This window comes from Scyliorhinus torazame, chromosome 5 (assembly GCF_047496885.1).
Source record: "Scyliorhinus torazame isolate Kashiwa2021f chromosome 5, sScyTor2.1, whole genome shotgun sequence".
NCBI lineage: Eukaryota > Metazoa > Chordata > Chondrichthyes > Carcharhiniformes > Scyliorhinidae > Scyliorhinus > Scyliorhinus torazame.
This window is the reverse complement of record NC_092711.1, coordinates 71624609-71644929: the sequence shown is the minus strand read 5'-3', so window position 1 is coordinate 71644929 and position 20321 is coordinate 71624609. Positions and strand designations below refer to the sequence as shown.

General features: G+C 45.5%; 1 protein-coding gene and 1 long non-coding RNA gene across 5 annotated transcripts in view; one reads left to right on the top strand and one right to left on the bottom strand.

Moving 5' to 3' along the window:
- The first annotated feature begins 136 nt into the window (after positions 1-136).
- On the top strand, positions 137-9100 carry LOC140418380 (uncharacterized). The gene is made up of 5 exons (XR_011944983.1): positions 137-325; positions 495-1896; positions 2020-2340; positions 7458-7582; positions 8077-9100. It is a non-coding gene; the product is annotated as an uncharacterized lncRNA (long non-coding RNA).
- Positions 9101-12862: 3762 nt separating this feature from the next.
- The window catches only part of LOC140418371 (uncharacterized), a 294193-nt gene continuing 286734 nt past the window's right edge, over positions 12863-20321 (bottom strand). For all 4 annotated transcript variants that reach the window (XM_072501838.1, XM_072501840.1, XM_072501839.1 and 1 more), the window contains exon 2: positions 12863-19099. In XM_072501838.1, the coding sequence (XP_072357939.1) occupies positions 17782-18768 (987 nt within the window). In that variant the 5' untranslated portion in view covers positions 18769-19099 and the 3' untranslated portion in view covers positions 12863-17781. The remainder of the gene's footprint in view (positions 19100-20321) is intronic.

Below are 20321 nucleotides of genomic sequence, written 5' to 3'. Positions count from 1 at the left end.
AATGGCGGGTAAGACAACCCACAATGCCGGGCGAGGATGAATACGCCCTATCTTCGTCTCAGGAGCCAGAACGCGCCCCGGAAATCGCCTCTCTGTGGAGCATGCGCGGTGCTGCTCCGGGCTGAGCGCAGCCGCGGTGAGAGTGAGTGCGGCTTCCAGAGGCTGAATGAGAGCCGCCCCGAGCGGGGACAATGGTGAAAACCCAAACCCCCAATAAGACCCATTGCTTTTATTGTCAGTCTGCAGACAGGAGCTGGAGAACTGAACCCAGGCAGAGGAGAGGGGGGAAGAAAACTGGGAGTGGAGGAAAGAAATGGTGCGGATGGTGAGATGGGTTTGGATTTCAGCCCAGGGAGGAGGGAGAGTGTGTGGGACGGGGATTTACAGCTTTGGGGGAACAAGAGAGGGAAAAATGTTCCAGAAAAACTAGAATTGTCTGTTCAGAATTTATACCCTGGATTGACAGTGATGACTTTTGTAAACTCCTTTTACAGAATATTGGAAGTGGAGGATTAACCGACAGAAAATTCAAACCAAACATCACATCGAAATCTGACAGTCACTTAATTCATTAAGAGCCCAATATCTTTAGTCTTTGAATTTGGAAGGAGAAGTGTGACTGCAAAAGCACCGAGACCCACTCCCAATGAGAGTTTTCCAGTCCACTGACTGTGGAGAGAGTTTTAACCAGTTACACAGCCTCAAAAAAAGTATCACGTCATTCACTGCTGGGAGAAATTAAACGCATGTTTGTGTGTGGACAAAGCTTCAACCGGAAGAGACATAAAGACCCCTCACCATGGAGAAACTGGAAATGTGTGGACTGTGGGAAGGGATTCAGTTACCCATCACAACTGGAAGTTCATCGTCGCAGTCACACTGGGGAGAGACCGTTCCTCTGCTCCATTTGTGGGAAGGGCTTCACCCATTCATACAACCTTCTGACACACCAGCGAGTTCACACTGAGGAGAGACCATTCACCTGCCCTGTTTGTGGGAAGGGATTCACTCGGTCATCCCACATTGTGACTCATCAACTTGTTCACACTGATAAGAGACCGTTTACATGTCCTGACTGTGAGAAGAGTTTTAAATGTAAAAAGGATCTGCTGACACATCAACGTATTCACACTGGGGAGAGACCGTTTTCCTGCTCCTTGTGTGGGAAAGGATTAATTCAGTCATCCCACCTGCAGACACATCAACTTGTTCACTCTGATAACAAATGTTTTAACTGTCCTGACTGAGACGAGCTTTAAAAACAAAAAGGATTTACTAACACACCAATATGCTCACACTGCGGAGAGACCTTTCACCTGCTCTGACTGTGGGAAAGGATTCATTAATTCATCCAACCTTTTGATACACCAGCAACTTCATACAGGGGATAGACCGTTCACCTGCTCTGAATCTGGGAAGGGATTCATACGTTCATACAAACTTCTGACACATCAGCAGGTTCACAGCGAGGAGAAGCCGTTCACTTGCTCAGTGTGTGGGAAGGGATTCAGTCAGTCATCCAACCTATTGAATCACCAGCGAATTCACACTGGGGAGAGGCCATTGACCTGCTCTGTGTGTGGGAAGGGATTCACTCGTTCATCCAACCTATTGAATTACCAGCGAATTCACACTGGGGAGAGGCCATTCACCTGCTCTGTGTGTGGGAAGGGATTCAGTCAGTCATCCAACCTGCTGACACATCAGAGAGTTCACAGTGGGGAGAGGCCGTTCACTTGCTCCATATGTGGGAAGGAATTTTCTCATTTATCTTCTCTTCTGAAACATCATCGAGTTCACACTGGGAGCAACCATTCAACTGCAATGTCTGAGGAAAGGGGTTTACTCACTCATCCCACCCGCTAACACACCAGTGAGTTCACAAGCGACTACAAGGTTTAGATTATACCATTATTGATGCTGTTAATCATGTCCAGGACTGAATAATGTTTACTCTGACTGTCTTAATCTACTGAATAAATGTGAAATAAATCAGCTTTGTTTGAAACGTTGTTGCAGATATTTGTCTTTCCCACCTGAGTGTTGAACATCACCTGTCTGGAGCTCAGAAAGGACAATCTGGGGAAGGATCACACGGCAGGAACAGAACTTCAGCCTGGACACAGTCCTTCAGGGTCACACTGAGAGGGACAAATGACACTTTGCTGACAGTGAAGAGTGATGAGAAAGACCAAAGTCCCCGTGTGGGTTAATCCTGCGATGTGTAATAAATATGTTCCATCCGCTCTCCTCCAAATCTCAGAACCCCTAGACATGGAACAGAAGTCTTCTTTACAACTGTGTTCAGAGTCGGGAAGAACAATGGTGAATGCTGGAAATGTAATAATAATAATTGCTTATACATGTAGGCTTCAATGAAGTTCCTGTGAAAAGCCCCTAGTCGCTGCATTCCAGCGCCTATTCGAGGAGGCCGGTACGGGAATTAAACCCGTGCTGCTAGCCTTGATCTGCATTACAAGCCTGCTGTTTAGGCTACTGTGCTGTCAAATCAGTGATTGGTGTAAAACTGTGATGTTCCTGATTGAATGTAAAGCAGCTGGTTTCAGTTTCCAGGCTGAAAATGCATCGGAATCCGTCTAAAACATTTTAATGTGTTTGTGTGACAGTCACAATGAATTCATTGAATTGAAACCTACTTAAAATAGATTGCTGGAAGTTTGCATTAAAAACCAGCTGGAGGACATCACAGGAACCTGGTAACAGCAGAGAGAAATAGACAATAGTTTCATTCACAGATGAAGAAGGAGCTCCAGTTTGTGTCCAAGAATTCCCAGTTTTATTGATGTGTGCTTCCCACATTCTGTCCTTTTAAATAAACCTCACCCCTACCAGCCTTTAACAATCAGAAACATACCAGAGAAAAGGGCGAAGCTGTGCCTGCCCCTTTAACTGGGAGCTGAGCATTGTCAGAGCCCTGACTGTCCCTTTAAGAATGAGTGATGTCTTCAGCTGAAGATTCCTATTGGCCGTTTTCTGGGTGGTCTCCTTATTCTGATCGTTCTCAGTGATCCTCGGGTGTGTGAAACTGCTCTCCTGTCTCTCATTCTCTTCTCTCTCAGATTATCACAGGCAGGAAGTCTGTTCATGGTGATAACATGAAACTGACGCCTGCTGTTTCATTCTCAGGAAACACAACTTCCTGTTTCTGTGCTGCCGGTTCCAAACCACACATCTCACTTCTGAGCAGAAAATAAACCCAGGGACCACAATCTGGTGAGAACATCTGTCAGTGCAGCCTATATCTGTCCACAGAGTCACACAGATCACATTGTGGTGACATTTACAAATGAGCCGGTTATTTCTGTTCAGAGTCTCCATTCCCGGACAAAACCGGCTGTGTCTGTGGATCAGTCACTGAGTTTCCTCTGCTCTCTGTAGCTGGGAACTGATAACCTGCTCCCTTATATTTTATATTGTTCTTTCTGTGTTACTTGTTTCCTCTATTTCTCAGCTTTTATCTCTTGCCACCTCACCTTTCTGTTTTTTTAAATCTCTCAGTTCTTCTATCAGTCTTTCTTTATCCATCTATATTTCACTCCTATTCCTATTTAATTGAGGTGTTCAAAATCATGAAGTGTTTGTGATAGATTGAAGAAGGAAAAAGAGCGAGAAAAACAGAAATGTTGGAAAGTCAGCAGTTCTGGCAGCATCGGTACTGAGAGAAACAGAGTTAACGTTTCGAGTCCTTGTGACTCAGAGCAGGAGAAACCGGGATTGTCCCTCTGAGATAAGGAAAGTGAAGGGGAGATTTAATAGAGGTGTTTAAAATGAGGAAAGATTTGTGATAGTGTCGATGGGGAGAAACTGTTTCCCAAGAGCAGGAGGGTTTGTAACCAGAGGACACGGAGATTTAAGATATTTTACAACAGAACCCAAGGAGGTGTTGAGGAGAATTGTTTTTACACAGTGATGTGATGTGATCTAGAATTCACACTGACACGCTGCAGGAAGCAGATTTTAACAGTAAATTTCAAAGGGAATTGGATAAACACTTGCAGAGGGTAAATTGGCAGAGTTATGGTGAATGGGGTAATTGGACAGTTCACTCATCTTTGTGACATTCTGAATTTTGCTCAAACTGATGATTTAACATTTGACCTTTTCAATCACAGTGTGTCTCAAAGAGAAGATTAAAACTTTGGTTTTGATGAGCTGTCGGGATACATTTCCTGTGTGACAGTAACTCGAAAACCACAAGAAGGAACTGAATATTTTCAGTACCTCTAACAGACATACCTCGAATATCAGAAATCTCTGGAGTTCCGCATGTCCTCATTGCTCTCCCCTTGGGTATAACAGCTCTCAGTCAGGTGGAGTCAGTCACACGTGTCTCTGTCATGTTTCCATTCCTATTTTATCACACACCTCCCAATGACACTCACCACAACACAAAAACCTCAAAATATCATTGTTTCTTCACACCTTGTCCTCCTATTACAATTGGATATTTACTGGGCCTTTTGTCTCCATTAATGTCAGCTTACATGCAGGTCAAATGACCTCAGAGGCACTGGAACCAGACTGTTTATTGTACCAGACTCCAATCAGCGCAGGACCTGCAGTGGTAACATACACCAGAATTGGAATAACAGGCAGGTTATTGTCTAATAAAGGGTGCGGCATGGTGGCCGCCTAGTGCTTAGCGCTCATTCATAAATCATAGAATTTACAGTGCAGAAGGAGGCCATTCGGCCCATCGAGTCTGCACAGGCCCATGGAACGATCACGCTATCTTACCCCACACCTCCACCCTATCCCAGTAACACCATCTAAACTTTTTGGACACTAAGGGCAATTTTTCATGGCCAATCCACCAAACAGGCACATCTTAGGAATGTGGGAGGAAACTGGAGGTGTCGGAGGAAACCCATGTGGACACGTGGAGAACGTGCAGACTCCGCACAGACATTGACCCAACAGGGGAATCGAACCTGGGACCCTGGAGCTGTGAAGCAATTGTGCTAACCACTGTGCTACGATGGCACTGCTGCCTCACATGGCCAAGGTCCCTGATTCGATCCAGGCCCTGGGTCACTGTCCGTGTGGAGTTTGTAAATTCTCCCCGAGTCTGTGTGTGTCTCACCCCCACAACCTGAAGATGTGCAGAGTAGGTGGATTGGCCACACTAAATTTCCCTTGGAAAAAAATGAATTGGGTATACAAATTTTTTTTTTTTAAAGGTTATTGTCTAATGGGACAGAGTAACACACACCAGAAGCGGATTATATTATGTTGTCAACAAACCATGACTACTTCACTATTATTTGAAAACCAAATTTAGTTTTGATTCTCTTGATACTCGATCATCATTACATTTGATCCAATGGTGTTTTCACTCACATACTGCAGCCTGGCTTATTATGGGAACAGACAGTGTTAGTTGCTCTCAAACTGAGTGAATCCTTTGCTGTTTCTCCTCTGGGCCCCATCTCCATTATTATTGTTACTGAGACTCTCACTGTTATTATTGGAGAATCAAGGAGCACGGTGGCACAGTGGTTAGCTCTGCTGCTTCACGGTGCTGAGGTCCCAGGTCCCATCCTGGCTCTGGGTCACTGTCCATGCGGAGTTTGCACATTCTCCCTGTGTTTGCGTGGGTTTTGGCCCACAACCCAAAGATGTGCAGGGTAGGCGGATTGGCCACGTAGTCTAAAGTTATTTTAAAAAACATTATTGGACAATCAGCGTGTCAGCCTGAGCCTGTGGTGGCTGTCACCATCTGGAACTGTCACAATGCCCGGGTGATTGACAGCTGCTCAGGACCAATAGGAAGAGGAGGGGCAGGACTGGAGGCCCGACCGAGAGGTGCTGGTCCTCCAACCAATCGGAGGGAATGAGGGGCGGGACCAGCTGATATTGAAGCATGCGCAGTATCAGAAATGGCGATACTGCTTCTTCTTTGCATACATAATTTGTAAGACGCGGTTAACAATATGTAGGGTGCGTGAGATCGCGGGGAAGGTCGGAAACGCCGCGTAACTACATTGTGTGGGTCATTAAACTCTGACAAGAGTTTACCGCACCCAGATTGTACTGAGCGGAGCTGAATCCCCTCATTTTCAGCCTGGATTATCGGCCGCCATCTTTATTGGATTGAGTGTGCACCATGGCGCATGCGTGGTCGCCATCTTTGTCGGGGGCAACGTTTCTATGAGTGGGAGGAGCTTGTTACCCATTGTTCAGAATGGAGACAACTTGTCCAAACGATATCACCCTTTGAGTCCCAATGTCTGAATGATGGGGTGGTGGATTGATGGAAAGAAAGGGAAATACATCCTGCTCTTCCGATCCCAATACCTGATGGTCTCAAGATCTGTGGTTCTGTCCACCCATGGCAAAAACTCAAGACCCTGAGTAGACGTCATCCTCAAATGAGGGACTGCTGATGACGACGAGGGGCAAAGTATAAGCGTGGAGAGGGCAGTACAGTGGTTAGCACTGGGACTACGGCGATGAGGACCCGGGTTTGAATCTTGGCCCTGGGTCATTGTCTATGTGGAGTTTGCAAATTATCTCTGTGTCTGCGTGGGTTTCACCCTCATGTGCAAGGTAGGTGGATTGACGATGCTAAATTGTCCCTTAATTGGAAAAAGTGAATTGGGTACTCTAAAGTTAGTTTCAAAAAATTATTGGACAATCAGCCTGAGCCTGTGGCGGCTCTCACCACCTGGAACTGTCACAATGCCCGGGTGATTGACAGCGGCAACGGCTCCGGACCAATAGGAAGAGGAGTGGTGGGACTGGAGGACCGACCAAGCGCAGCTGGTCCTCCAACCAATCGGAGTGAATGAAGGGTGGGGCCAGGCTGTGATTAAAGCTGCGCAGTATCAGTAATTGCTCCTTAATTGGAAATAATTAAATATATAAATAAATAATTGGGTACTCTAAACATTTTTTTTTAAAGTGCAGCGGGGAGCATGAACTGGACTAGGGAGCAGGAGAAGGGAATGTTGGGAATTTCTATCCTAGACTGACAATCATAGAATCCCGACAGTGCATAAGGAGGCCATTCAGCCCATCAAGTCTGCACAGATCCTCTGAAAGAACACCCTACCTAAGCCCCCGCCCTGTTCCCATAACCCCACCTAACAAACATATCTTTGGACACGAGGGGCAGTTTAACACGGCCAATCCACCTTTGGACTGTGGGCGGAAACTGGAGCACCCCGAACAAATCTACGCAAACACGGGCAGACAGTGACCCACACAGACAGTGACCCAAAAGGCCGGAATTGAATCCAGGTTCCTGGTGCTGTGAGGTAGCAGTGTTAATCGCTGTGCCACTGTGCCGCCCCACACAACGGTGGATTTGGGAAACTCCTTTTATAGGAAGTTAGAAAGGGAGAATTTACGCACGACAAACCCAAACCACAAATTTATTTACTGAATTCCATTTTTGGATTGACATTGATACCTTTTGTAAATTTCATTTTCAGGGTATTAGAAGAGGATTTACAGGCCGGAACCTTGAGCAAACTCTTACATCACAATGTGACAGCTTCATTCGATTCATCAGGAAGTGAACATTATCGTCCTTTGAACGCAAGTGTTTGCATTTCAGGTCATTGCCATTCGCTGTTTTTACACACTCTCACTCACACACACACATACACTCCCTCTCTCTGTCTCTACCTCTCTCTCCCAAATGCTCTCTGTCCTACACCCAGTCTCTCACTCTCTCTCGCACCCTCTCTCTCGTGCCCTCTCTCTCACTCGCGCCCTCTCTCTCACTCGCGCCCTCCCTCTCACTCGCGCCCTCTCTCTCACTCGCGCCCTCTCTCTCACTCGCGCCCTCTCTCTCACTCGCACACTCCCCTTCTCGCACAACTCCCCCTCTCTCAAACACTCCCCCTCTCTCACACACACTCTCCCCCTCTCCTCCTAAAGAGGTGAACCAGTTGTTTTTTATGACAACCCAGCAGTTTTCATGGTCACCTTTTCCCATAGCCGGCCCCACAAATGTCCAGATTCATTCAGCTCAATTTCGCAACCTGTCTTTGTGTTTTTGTGCGTTCTCTCTCACTCCCTATTTTCTGTTTTGATTCAATTTTGCAGAGTATTGGAAGTGAAGGAACTTCAGTAAGGAAATTCAAACTAAACATCACGTCATGATCTACTCACCAAAACGTTTGTAACATAAATATCATGGGAGTTTGAAGATGGAAGGAAGATGCACCGTTCACAGAGGGGACAAACCGTACACGTGTTGTGTGTGTGGACAAGGCTTCAGTCGATCATCTGGCCTTTCGAAACATAAATGCAGTCACACCGGGGAAAAACCATGGGAATGTGGGGATTGTGGGAAGGGATTTGCTTATCCGTCCAAGTTGAAAATCCATCAGCGCACTCACACTGGGGAGAGACCGTTCACCTGCTTCGAGTGCGGGAAGGGATTCATACACTCATACCACTTGCAGACACACCAACACATTCATGCTGGGGAGAGGCCATTCACCTGTTCGCAGTGTGGGAAAGGATTTGCTCATTCCTCCAATCTGCTGAGACACCAGCGAATTCACACTGGGGAGAGACCATTTAAATGTCCAGACTGCGAGAAGTGTTATAAGAGTTCTGGGGAACTGATGTCCCATCAACGTGTTCACACCGAGGAGAGGCCGTTCAGGTGCTTTCACTGTGGGACTGGGTTCAGACGATCATCTGACCTCTCTGTACATCAGTGAGTTCACACTGGAGAGAGACTATTTAAATGTCCAGACTGTGAGAAGTGTTATAAGAGTTCTGGGGAACTGATGTCCCATCACCGTGTTCACACTGATGAGAGGCCGTTCAGATGCTCTCACTGTGGAAGTGGATTCAGGCGATCATCTGACCTCACTGTACACCAGCGAGTTCACACTGGAGAGAAGCCGCTCACCTGCTCTGAGTGTGGGAGGGGATTCACTCAGTTATCCAACCTGCTGATGCACCAGAAAGTTCACAAGTAAATTCAGTGATTGGAGCTCGCTGTTAATCACATCCTGGACTGGAACATGTTCATTGGGGTCAGTTGCTGCTGATGTTCATAAGCTCTAATCCAGTCACAAGGAATTAAATTCTGAATAAAAATCAAGTAAAATCAGTTTGTGTTAAACAAAGCGTGTGGTGTCTTTTTAATATCGCTAACACAAGTTAGTTCCTTTTGAAGTCTCCTCCATCCTCACCTCCAACAACAACTGTGAGAAGCTTCTTTGTCACTAAGATTGAGACAATCTGATCAGCTGTCTCTGCTGCTTTCCTCCACTAACCTACCGGACCAAACGGTCTCAAGTCCATTTTTGTCCAAGTTCTGAACTTACATCTTTCTCCATGTTCTCTCCTGCTTCCTGTCGAACTCACCGTGTCCATGAGACACCCCTTCTGCTCCACTGATAATTCCAATAACCTGCTGACAACCCAACTTCTCCATGTGAGCCGATATTGTGAACATCTCTCTATCACGGCTGGTACTGTCTCAGCGTTAAATCCAGTCATTACGCATCCCAAAAAAACACTTGGCTCTCCCATCTTTGCAAACTACTGCTCCATCTCCAAACTCCCTTTCCTCTCCACAGTCTTTGTACTTGGTGTCCCCAAGGATCTCCCTCGGCCCCTCCTATTTCCCATCTACAAGCTGCCACTGGGTGACATCATCCAAAAGCAGCGTGTTAGTTTTCACATGCACACTGACAACACCCAGCTCTACTTCACCACCATCCCTCTCCATTCCTCCACTGTTACTAAATTATCAAACTGCTTATCCCACATGCGGTACTGGATGAGCAGATATTTCTTCCAATTAAAAATTGGGAAGATCAAACCCATTGTCTTCAGTCACCATTAGAAATTCCGTTCCCTAACTCCCGAGTCCATCCCTCTCCCTGGGAACTGTCTGAGGCGGTACCACACTCTGCACAATCTTCGTGTCAGATTTGACCTCAAGAGGGGTGGTACAGTGGCACAGTGGTTAGCACTGCTGCCTCATGGCACCGAGGACTCGGGTTTGATCCCAGCCCCGGGACACTGTCCGTGTGGAGTTTGCACATTCTCCCCGTATCTGCGTGGGTCTCACCCCCACATACAAATGTGTCCAGGGGAGCTGGACTGGCCACACTAAATTGCCATAAATGAATTTTATAAAATCTTCTATTTCTACATTCTGTCCCTGTCACATTCTGGTGATCATTGTCTGTCTTGCTGCCCTGCATTACTGCCTTGTCCCTTCTCATTAACTTTCTAAATTTCCCCTCACCACAACCCTGTCTCCTCACCCACTAATATGTTTAAAGCTCTCTCCAGCCCTGGTTGTGGGATTCACCCGGGCACTAGTTCCAGTGTGGTTCAAGTGAAGGTCACTCCAATAGTCTAAACACTCTCTTTCCTCACTATTGGTGCCAGTATAATAATAATCTTTATTCTCACAAGTAGGCTTACATTAACACTGCAATGAAGTTACTGTGAAAATCCCCAAGTCATCACACTCAGGAGCCTGTTTGGGTACACAAGGAGAATTTAGAATGTCCAAATTCTCCAAAAGCACTTCTTTTGGGACTAGCGTGAGCAAAATGGAGTACCCGGAGGAAACCCACGCAGACACAGGGAGAACGTGCAGACTCCGCACAGACAGTGATCTTGGCGCTGTAAAGCAACAGTCCTAACCACTGTGCTACCGTGAGTACCCTATGAATTAAACCCCATTTATCCAGGCCAATCATTGAACAAAGCGAACATCTCATTCACTCTATGGCAATTTACTCATGGCGCAGGTATTCATTTGGAACACATTTGTGCGAGCTCTTTTAACAGAATCTGGATTCTTGGATCTTTCTCCAGTTTCTCTCATATCTTCTCTCTCCCTCCGAGTTTATATTGTCCACGAGACCCAACTTCTGTTCCCTCAACTCCATTCTCACAAAAGTTGACCATCCAACCTCTCTATGTTAGTTGATTCTGTTTCCAGTTCTCTCATTTGGTTCTGTCCTTCTCCCTTTAATGCAACATCATCACCCATCCTAAACAGAACACTTGACCACACCATCTTTACAAATATCCAAGACATCTCCAATCTCCCTTTCCTCTCCAAATTCCTTGGACTTGGTGTCCCCCAAGGATCTATCTTCAGCCCCTCCTACTTCTCATCTACATGTCTTCTCAACCTTGTCCCTTGCCTGAGGTGTGGTGGTCCTCAGGTTAAATCACCACCAGTCAGCTCTCCCTCTCAAAGGGGAACGCAGCCTGTGCTCATCTGGGACTCTGGCGACTTTAACCTTTATCTTTCCTAAGGTTTGCCGCCCAGAACGGAACACAGTTCATGCAGTAAATGAGGAAAAGACAGCAGGAATTTCTCGAAGCTGTGATTTACATTTTTGGTTCCCAGCAGTTACTTCAATAATTTCCTCATTCTCCCTAAACTACCCTGCCTGTTAATTCTATTATTTCTGATAATTCCATTACTGTAGCTATAAACATCACAGATTAGAATTCAATCTGTTCCATTATTCACTTTGGTTTACGTTTATGTTGAGGTTAACAACATACAAACTCTGTCCTCCCCCCGATCCGATTAGAGTTTCCAATGAGTCGATTCTGTGGAATGGAATGTCTTATCAGCGTTTCCACGGTGACCTGTCTGCAGTGAAGCGCCTGCTTGAGTTTCTAACTCAGACTAAACTTCTCTCTCCCATAACACACATTATATCAGACAGTGGATGTCAATGTATTTCAGCCATGTTGTGTTAATGTCTCCAAAACCCTAAAAGGAGTTTCAGATACACAAACTTTTAAATGTGGGAGGACAAGTTGATAAAGTGTTTCAAAAACACATGGGATCCAAGGTTTTATAATTCTAAGTGTGAAGTACAAAATGACAGAGGTCATGTAAATCTGTACAAATCATTGGTTAGGCTGCAGTTGGAATATCAGATTAGGTTTTGGGGATCTTACACCAGGAAGGATGTCAAGGCCATGGAGAGGGTGTAGAAGAGATTCACTGAATCTCTTCCCAGGGAAGAGAGGCTTTAGTTACCAGGAAAGATGAGAGAAACTGGGGCTCTTTTCATTCGAACAGAGAATGACTGGAGATCAGAGAGGGTTCGATTCCTGCGTTGGGTGACTGTGTAGAGTTTGCACCTTCTCCCCGTGTCTGCATGGGTTCCTTCCAGGTGTTACGGTTTCCTCCCACAGTCCAAAGACGCGCAGGTTAGGTGGATTTACGGGGATAGGGTGGAGGAGTGGTCCTGAGTGGGGTGCCATTTTGGAGGGTAGGTGCAGTCTCGACGGGCCGAATGGCCTCCTTCTGCAATGTAGGGATTCTATGGAACAGAAAAAGTCTCATATGAAATATCAAGCAAACTGTACAACAATGTTCAGGACTCTCAATGTCCCTCTGGGCCTGCGGGGGTGGGGGCAGTGGGGGAACCGGTGATGGTTTCTCTGATCTCTGAATGAAATGTTATTTTTAAAGTGAAGGGTGTCTGTACTGGAAAATCTGAGTACCAAGCGCCAGCTTGAACCATTCTCCAATCAGTTACAGCACAGCTCCCTCTACATTGCCCCATGAAACACTCCCAAGGCAGATACAAAATGGTGTTAGATACAGAGTAAACCTACCTCGATGCTGTCCCCATCAAACATTCCCACAATAGGTATAGCACAAGGTTAGATATAACGTAAATCCTCCTTGGCACTGTCACCATCAAATACTCCCAAAACAGGTACAGCATGGGGTTGGATACAGAACAAAACCCCTTCTACGCTGACCCCATCAAACACTCCCGGACAGATACACCACGGGGTTAGATACAGAGTAAAGCTCCAGTTGCACTCTTTACGATCTCTTATTCTATCTTCAAATAAGAATCAGAAGTTCGGTTGATTGGAGATGTCCAAAGTACAACTTTATTTGCTAATCATTCACCTTGATACACTTGCATGAAAACGGAATCAAAAATGTTGATCAAAATAATACATAAACTGGTCAGAGCATAGCGAAAAGATGTAAACAAAAGCATAAGAAAAGTATGAAGAAAATTACTTCAAACAAAAATCAGTAGATGGTTCATAAATTCATAAAAGCATAAATTCGGAACACAACCTTAACCACAAAGTCATACTCTTAAAAGACATTTTTACCGATTATCTAATCCCTCATTTACTCTCATTGGTTTCTAATTATCAGCTGGGACTTCCTGATTTATTCAAATAAATGTCTGCAACTTAGAAAATGATTTATTATTCAAACATTGGGCATTACTTAAGATTTCCTAATGTCCATCAAATTAATTCAGGGTGTATGTGCACCAGCCACCTGTGCCAATCTTACGAAGATAAGGTACTTGCATTAACCTTGCTGTTGCTAAGTATTTCATACTAAATGTAATGGAATACAATGGTCTTAATTGTTACATGAAACACTGATGCAAATTTTTATGAAACAATGCCTGAATTTCTGCAAATATGGCAATAGATTATTCCTTATCTGAAACAATGACTTATCTTTCCACAGTCATGGCTTTTTGAATAATTCCATTCTCTAGCTATGCACTCAGTCTATCCTTAAAGGTGCCAAATAAATCAATTTGATAAATGTGATGTGCTGCATTTTTGTAGATCGAATTGGGGCAGGACCTACTCAGTTAATGGTAGGGAGTTGGGGAAAGTTATAGAACAAAGAGATCTAGGAGCACAGATTCATAGCTTCTTGAAAGTGGAGTCACAAGTGGACAGGGTGGTGAAGGAGACATTCGGCATACTTGGTTTCATTGGTTAGGACATTGAATACAGGAGTTGTGATGTCTTGCTGAAGTTGTACAAGGCATTAGTACAGTCACACTTGGAATACTGTGTACAGTTCTGGTCAACCTATTATAGAAAGGATATTATTAAACCAGAAAGAGTGCAGAAAAGATTTACTTGGTTACTACCAGGACCTGATGGTCTTGGTTACAAGGAGAGGTTGAATAGGCTGGGACTTTTTCCCTGGAGCATAGGAGACTGAGGGGTGATCTTATAGAGGGCTGTAAAATAATGAGCAGCATAGATAGGGTTGATAGTCAACATCTTTTCGCAAAGGTAGAGGGGTCTAAAACCTGAGGGTTTAGATTTAGGGTAAGAAGTGAGTTACAAATGGGTCGAGAGGGGCAATATTTTCACACGTAGCATGGTGAGTGTCCAGAACGAGCTGCTAGAGGCAATAGTAGAGGCAGGTACAATTTTGTCTCTTCAAAAGCATTCAGACAGTTATATGGGAAAGCTGGGTATTGAGGGATAGGGGCCAAATGCGGGCAATTGAGAATGGTTTAAAAACTGGGCGGCATGGACAAGTTGGGCCTGTTTTCATGCTGTAAACCTCTATGACTCTATCCAACTGCAGCAAAACATCCCTACATTTATATTCCATTTCCTTTGCAATAAACAATAATATTCCATTAACCTTCCTAATCACTGGCTGTACCTGCAGACTAACTTGGGATCAGGCACCCCAGTCCCTCAGAGTTCTGCAATCTCCTTCCATTTAAATAATATTGTTTTATTTAATACTTTCTGACAAAGTGGACAATTCACATTTTCCAAAGTTAAGCTCCACCTGTCAGGTTTTTGCCACTCACTTAACCTATTTGTAGTCCTTTGCAGACTTATTAAATCCACTTCACAAATTACTTCCCTCCTGGTCTTTCAGGCATCAGAAAATGTAGCCGACATTCAATCCCGCCATCCAACACATTCAAACAGATTGTAAATGGGTGAGAGCCCAGCACTGATCCTGGTGACATTCCACTTGTCACATCTCACCCACCCAGAAATGACCCATTTATACCGACTGGCTGCTTCCTGTTCGCTAACCAATCCTCTATCCATGCTGATATGTTGACCCCACACCATGAGCTCTTATTTTGTGTAATAACCTTTGATGTGGCATCTTGGTAAATACCTTCTGGAAATCCAGATAAAGCACATCTACAGCTTCCCCTCAAGTGAATAAATGTAATCAGGAAAAGTCCAACAAATTCAAATATTTTCCTGTTAAAAGTTAATTGATTAAACAGAACATGATTTTTAAATATTGCGACTGGCGAGGGATAATCACAGGTTAAAGAGGTGTGAATAGTGTCAAGCCAGGACAGCCTTCTTCGCAGCCTTCAACACATCATCAATGAAGACGAACATCTTGCCAAGGTCATCCGCACACCCCCACTACCTGCCTTCAAACAACTGCGCAACCTCAAACAAACCATTGTTTCCAGCAAACTATCCAGCCTTCAGAACAGCGACCACGACACCACACAACCCTACCATGGCAACCTCTGCAAGACATGCCAGATCATCGACATGTGGACCACCATTACACGTGAGAATATGTACCCACCAGGTACGTGGTACATACTTGTGCAACTTGGCCAATGTTGTCTACCTCATACGCTGCAGGAAAGGATGTCCCGAAGCGTCGTACATTGGCAAGACCATGCAGACGTTGCGACAACGGATCAACAGACATCGCACGACAATCACCAGGCAGGAATGTTCCCTTCCAGTCGGGGAACACTTCAGCAGTCAAGGCGGCCTTCAGGATGGGCGACAGCGCAGAATCGCTGAACATAAACCGACAGCCAAGTTCTGCACGCTTGAGTACGGCCTCAACCAGCACCTTGGATTCAAGTTGCATTACATTTACCCCCCACCATCTGGCCTGGGCTGGCAAAATCCTACCAACTGACCTGGCTTGAGACAATTCACACCTCTTTAACCTGTGATTATCCCTCTCTCCAGTTGCACTGTCTGAACCTGTAAAGATTTAATTACCTGCAAAGACTCGCATTCAAAGTATCATCTTGCATCTGACTTTGTCTATATATGGGTTTGTAGAACCGACCTCTTCATTCATCTGATGAAGGAGCTGCACTCCGAAAGCTAATGATTCCAAACAAACCTGTTGGACTTTACCTGGTGTTGTAAGACTTCTTACTGTGACCACCCCAGTCCAACGCCGGCATCTCCACAGCATTGGCATGAGCACTAGAGAGACAGAAAGGTGCCTGTGGCTCATAAAGCAATCAAAACTTATGGATTAGGATCTCTGTAGAGGTCAGCAACTTCTTGGGAAAAAAATCTAATTCCCAATCAACAAACTAAAGGATCACACAATGGGACATCAGGTTTTATGACTTATAATGCAACAAACAAACAAACTAGAAGCTACTTAGACAAAGGGTCATCTGGACTCGAAACACTAGCTCTTTTTTCTCCCTACAGATGCTGACAGACCTGCTGAGATTTTCCAGCATTTTCTCTTTACTTTTCGAAGCTACTGTAACTCGCAAACCTACACATTAAACTATAAAATAGAATTTTGCCCTTTTACACAACCGAGAATAACACGATTATAGTTTCTCGGTCCAGGAAGTCAAAACATAATTGTCTCAGAACCTGTTCAAAGTGATGATTCATTCCCGAGGATTTACTTCCGTTCTTCGACCAAGACACTGAGAAACAAAGGGAGCACAGAATAGAATGTGAACTGGCAAAATACATAAAAATGGACTGTTAAAGTTTCTATGATTATGTAAAAAGGAAACTTTTGGCTCAGACAAAGGTTTGTCCATTCCAGATAGTCAGGAGAATTTAGAATGAGGAATAGAGATCTCTACAGCCACCTCGTTCAACACTCTGGGATGTAGATCATCAGCTTTTGGGGATTTATTAACTTTCAACCCCATTAATTTCTCCAGAACTACTTTTTCACCAATACTAATCTCTGCCAGTCCCTTGGTTCTCTGGTGTTTTGGAGACTATTTATGCATCTTCCTCTGTGAAGACAGACACACATTGTTTAGTTTCTCTGCCATTTCCTCATTCCCCATTATAAACTCTCCTGTCTCTGTCTGGAATGGACCCACATTGGTCTTTGCTAATCTTTTCCTTTTCACATTCTTGTAGAAGCTTTTCCAGTTGTTTTTTATGTTTCTCAGCAGATTGCTCTCATCAGTTTCTTGATCTTCCTTTGCTGAATTCTATTGGATCTCATGGAAACTTTAATTTTTCTTGTTAGCCACGGTTACATCACTTTTCCTGATGGATGTTTGTTCCTTAAAGCAATCTATATTTGTTGTATATATGTGAATAAAAAGTTGCAAAAATCCCACAGGACCAGAGACTGCTCTCCCCTTTCACAGAGAGAGAGCTGACTGGAGGTAATTTAATCCGAGGGTCAGCACACCTCAGGCGAGGGACCTGGTTGACAAGGCGGGGCTCTTCATGAATAAACTCAGCCTGTACGGGAGTTGAATCCTCACTGTTGGCCTTGCTCTGCATCACGAACCAGTCGTCCAGTCAACTGAGCTAAGCAACCCCCTGATAAATATGTCATAATTCCGTAAATATTAGGTATTCCCTGTACCAATCAGATTCCCAGTCCACCTCAGACAACTTGCTCCTCAAACCCAGATAAGTTAAACAAAAGAACCATGTAACCACCAGGGCCCATCTCCATGGCAATGTGGCATGCTTTGGGGGTACCAAACAGAAATGGAAACTAAATATCTTCAAACTTCCAAACACCTTTTCTCTCTGTGATTCTTGTGCAATTTGAAGCCAGGTATTAGCAACAAGGCTCAAAGAGCATCTGCCCACTGGAGGCAAAGTGGTGAGACCGGTCAGTCCAGCAGAAAGAAACCCTCCAACCATCCCCACTGACCACCTGTCAGAATGAACAAAATGCAGTCCTGGGTGTAGAGCAGAAACAATAACAGCAGAATCCAACCCCTGTAACCGATTGTGAAATTGTTGGTGTCACAGCAGGTGCGATGAAACGTGCAGTCCCATCTCACATTGAGAGGTGGACGGCCTCTCCCCAGTGTGAACTCGCTGGTGTCTCCGCAGGTTGGGTAACTGAGTAAATCCTCTCCCACACTGAGAGCAGATGAATGGCCTCTCCCCAGTGTGAACTCTCTGGTGTCTCCACAGGTGGGATAACTGAGTGAATCCCTTCCCACACTGAGGGCAGGTGAATGGCCTTTCCCCAGTGTGAACTCGCTGGTGTCTCCGCAGGGTGGATGAATCAATGAATTTCTTTCCACACTGAGAGCAGGTGAACGGCCTCTCCCCAGTATGAACTCGCTGGTGTCTCTGCAGGTCGGAGACTTCAGTAAACCCTTTCCCACACTGAGAGCAGATGACTGGCCTCTCTCCAGTGTGAACACGCTGGTGTTTCTGCAGGTTGGATACCTCAGTAAATCCCTTCCCACAGAGAGAGCAGATGAATGGCCTCTCCCCAATGTGAAATCGTTGGTGTCTCCGCAGGGTGGATAACTGAGTGAATCCTTTCCCACACTGAGAGCAGGTGAATGGCCTCTCCCCAGTGTGAACTCGCTGGTGTGTCCGCAGGTCAGATACTTCACTAAATCCTTTCCCACACTGGGAGCAGGTGAATGGCCTCTCCCCAGTGTGAACTCGCTGGTGTTTCTGCAGGTCGGATACTTCAGTAAATCCTTTCCCACACTGGGAGCAGGTGAATGGCCTCTCCCCAGTGTGAACTCGCTGGTGTCTCAATAGGTGGGACGAATCGCAGAATCCTTTCCCACATTGGGAGCAGGTAAACGGCCTCTCCCCAGTATGAACTCGTTGGTGATTCTGCAGGTTGGATAATTGAGTAAATCCTTTCCCACACTGAGAGCAGGTGAATGGCCTCTCCCCAGTGTGACTGCGGCGATGAATCTCCAGCACAGATGGGGCTCTGAATCCCTTCCCACAGTCCCCACATTTCCACCGTTTCTCCATGTTTTGGGTCTCTTCGTGTCTCTCCAAATTGGGCAATCACAGATACAACACGGGTCCGGTTTCTCCTCACTATGAATGCTGTTCTTTTTTTTTCAGGCTATGTAACTGGTTAAAGCTCTTTCCACAGTCAGCTCACTAGAACACTCTCGATCGGGTGTGTGGGTCTCGGTGCTTTTCCAGTCACACTGATGTTTGATATAATTAGAAGCTGACACTTCAGGCAATCATTTCTTCTTCTAGATTCAAAGGCGGATGATATTCAGGTTCCAAGGAATCGTGTGACTCTGTCAGATCGCGATGTAACGTTTGTAATTTCTCCTCATCTAATATCCTGTGAAAACAATTTACAAAAGTTATCAGTGTTCGTACAGGATAGAAACTCAGAACAGACAATTCTAGTTCCTCTGGAACATTATTTCCTGTCTCGTTCTCCAAAAGCTATAAATCTCCATCCCACACAATCTCCCTCCATTCTCACTCTGCTGTATCTGATATTCACCCTCCCAAATCTCCTGAAGGTGCTGATTCATGTTGATTGACAGATCCCAGCTCAGCTCACTGCTTCCTGACCAGGACACAGAGGTTAGAATAGGAGCAAGAGTAGGCCATTCGGCCCACCGAGTCTGCTCAACCATTCAATGATATACTTGGCCAATCTACCTCAGAACTGTTTTCCCACACTATCCCCCATATCCCTTGACATCTTCAATATCTTGACACCTGTCAATCTGTGCCTTGAACATACTTGATTATTGAATCTCCAGAATCCTCTGGGGGAGAGAATTCCAAAGCTTCACTATGTCCTCGAGTGAAGAAATCCCTCCTCATCTCAGCTTTCTCTCCATTTACCGCCAGTTCCCCATAATGCTCCACACCCTCAATCAGAAATCTGTCTGTGAGGGGGGGGGGGGGGGGGGGCAGCATGCGATACGGCTACGGAGTAGCTGCTTTTCCGCAGGTTCTGGTGCCACTCACCTGTAATCTGACACTTATCCTGATTGCCCTGCACTCATCTACCTAATCCTTGCATTAATGTTTGTTATGTCCTTGGAAGAATCAGAGTTTGGTCAGGTATGATTATGCCGGTAAAAGTCAGGAAATCCATTGGTAAAACAGCGCAGGTTGATTCAGCAGGAATGGAGCCGCCTTTTCAACATGGCGGCCTGACCCTCAGGAGGTCTCTCGACCCCGCGCTCTCCGGGGCTCTCTGGGAGGCGGCAAAAATGATGACTGCCGACATTATCCGTGTTATTGACCAGAGGCGGAGTGTGCTGACTCAATATCTGTGAGCTCATGAGGCCCAGCTGCAAAACACCATGAAGAGGCTCGATGATCCGGAGGAGAGAATCCTGAACGTTCAGCAAGATGCCTCCTCGACGGAGGCAAGAATTCAACCTTTGAAAACCAGCCGAGTGGCGTGGCGGAGGTCCTGGAGGACTTGGAGAACCGAGGGTCAGAGAAAGAACATCCAAGTCGTTGGTCTGTCAGATGGTCATCATAGAATTTACATTGCAGAAGGAGGCCGCTCGGCCCATCGAGTCTGCACCTTGGAA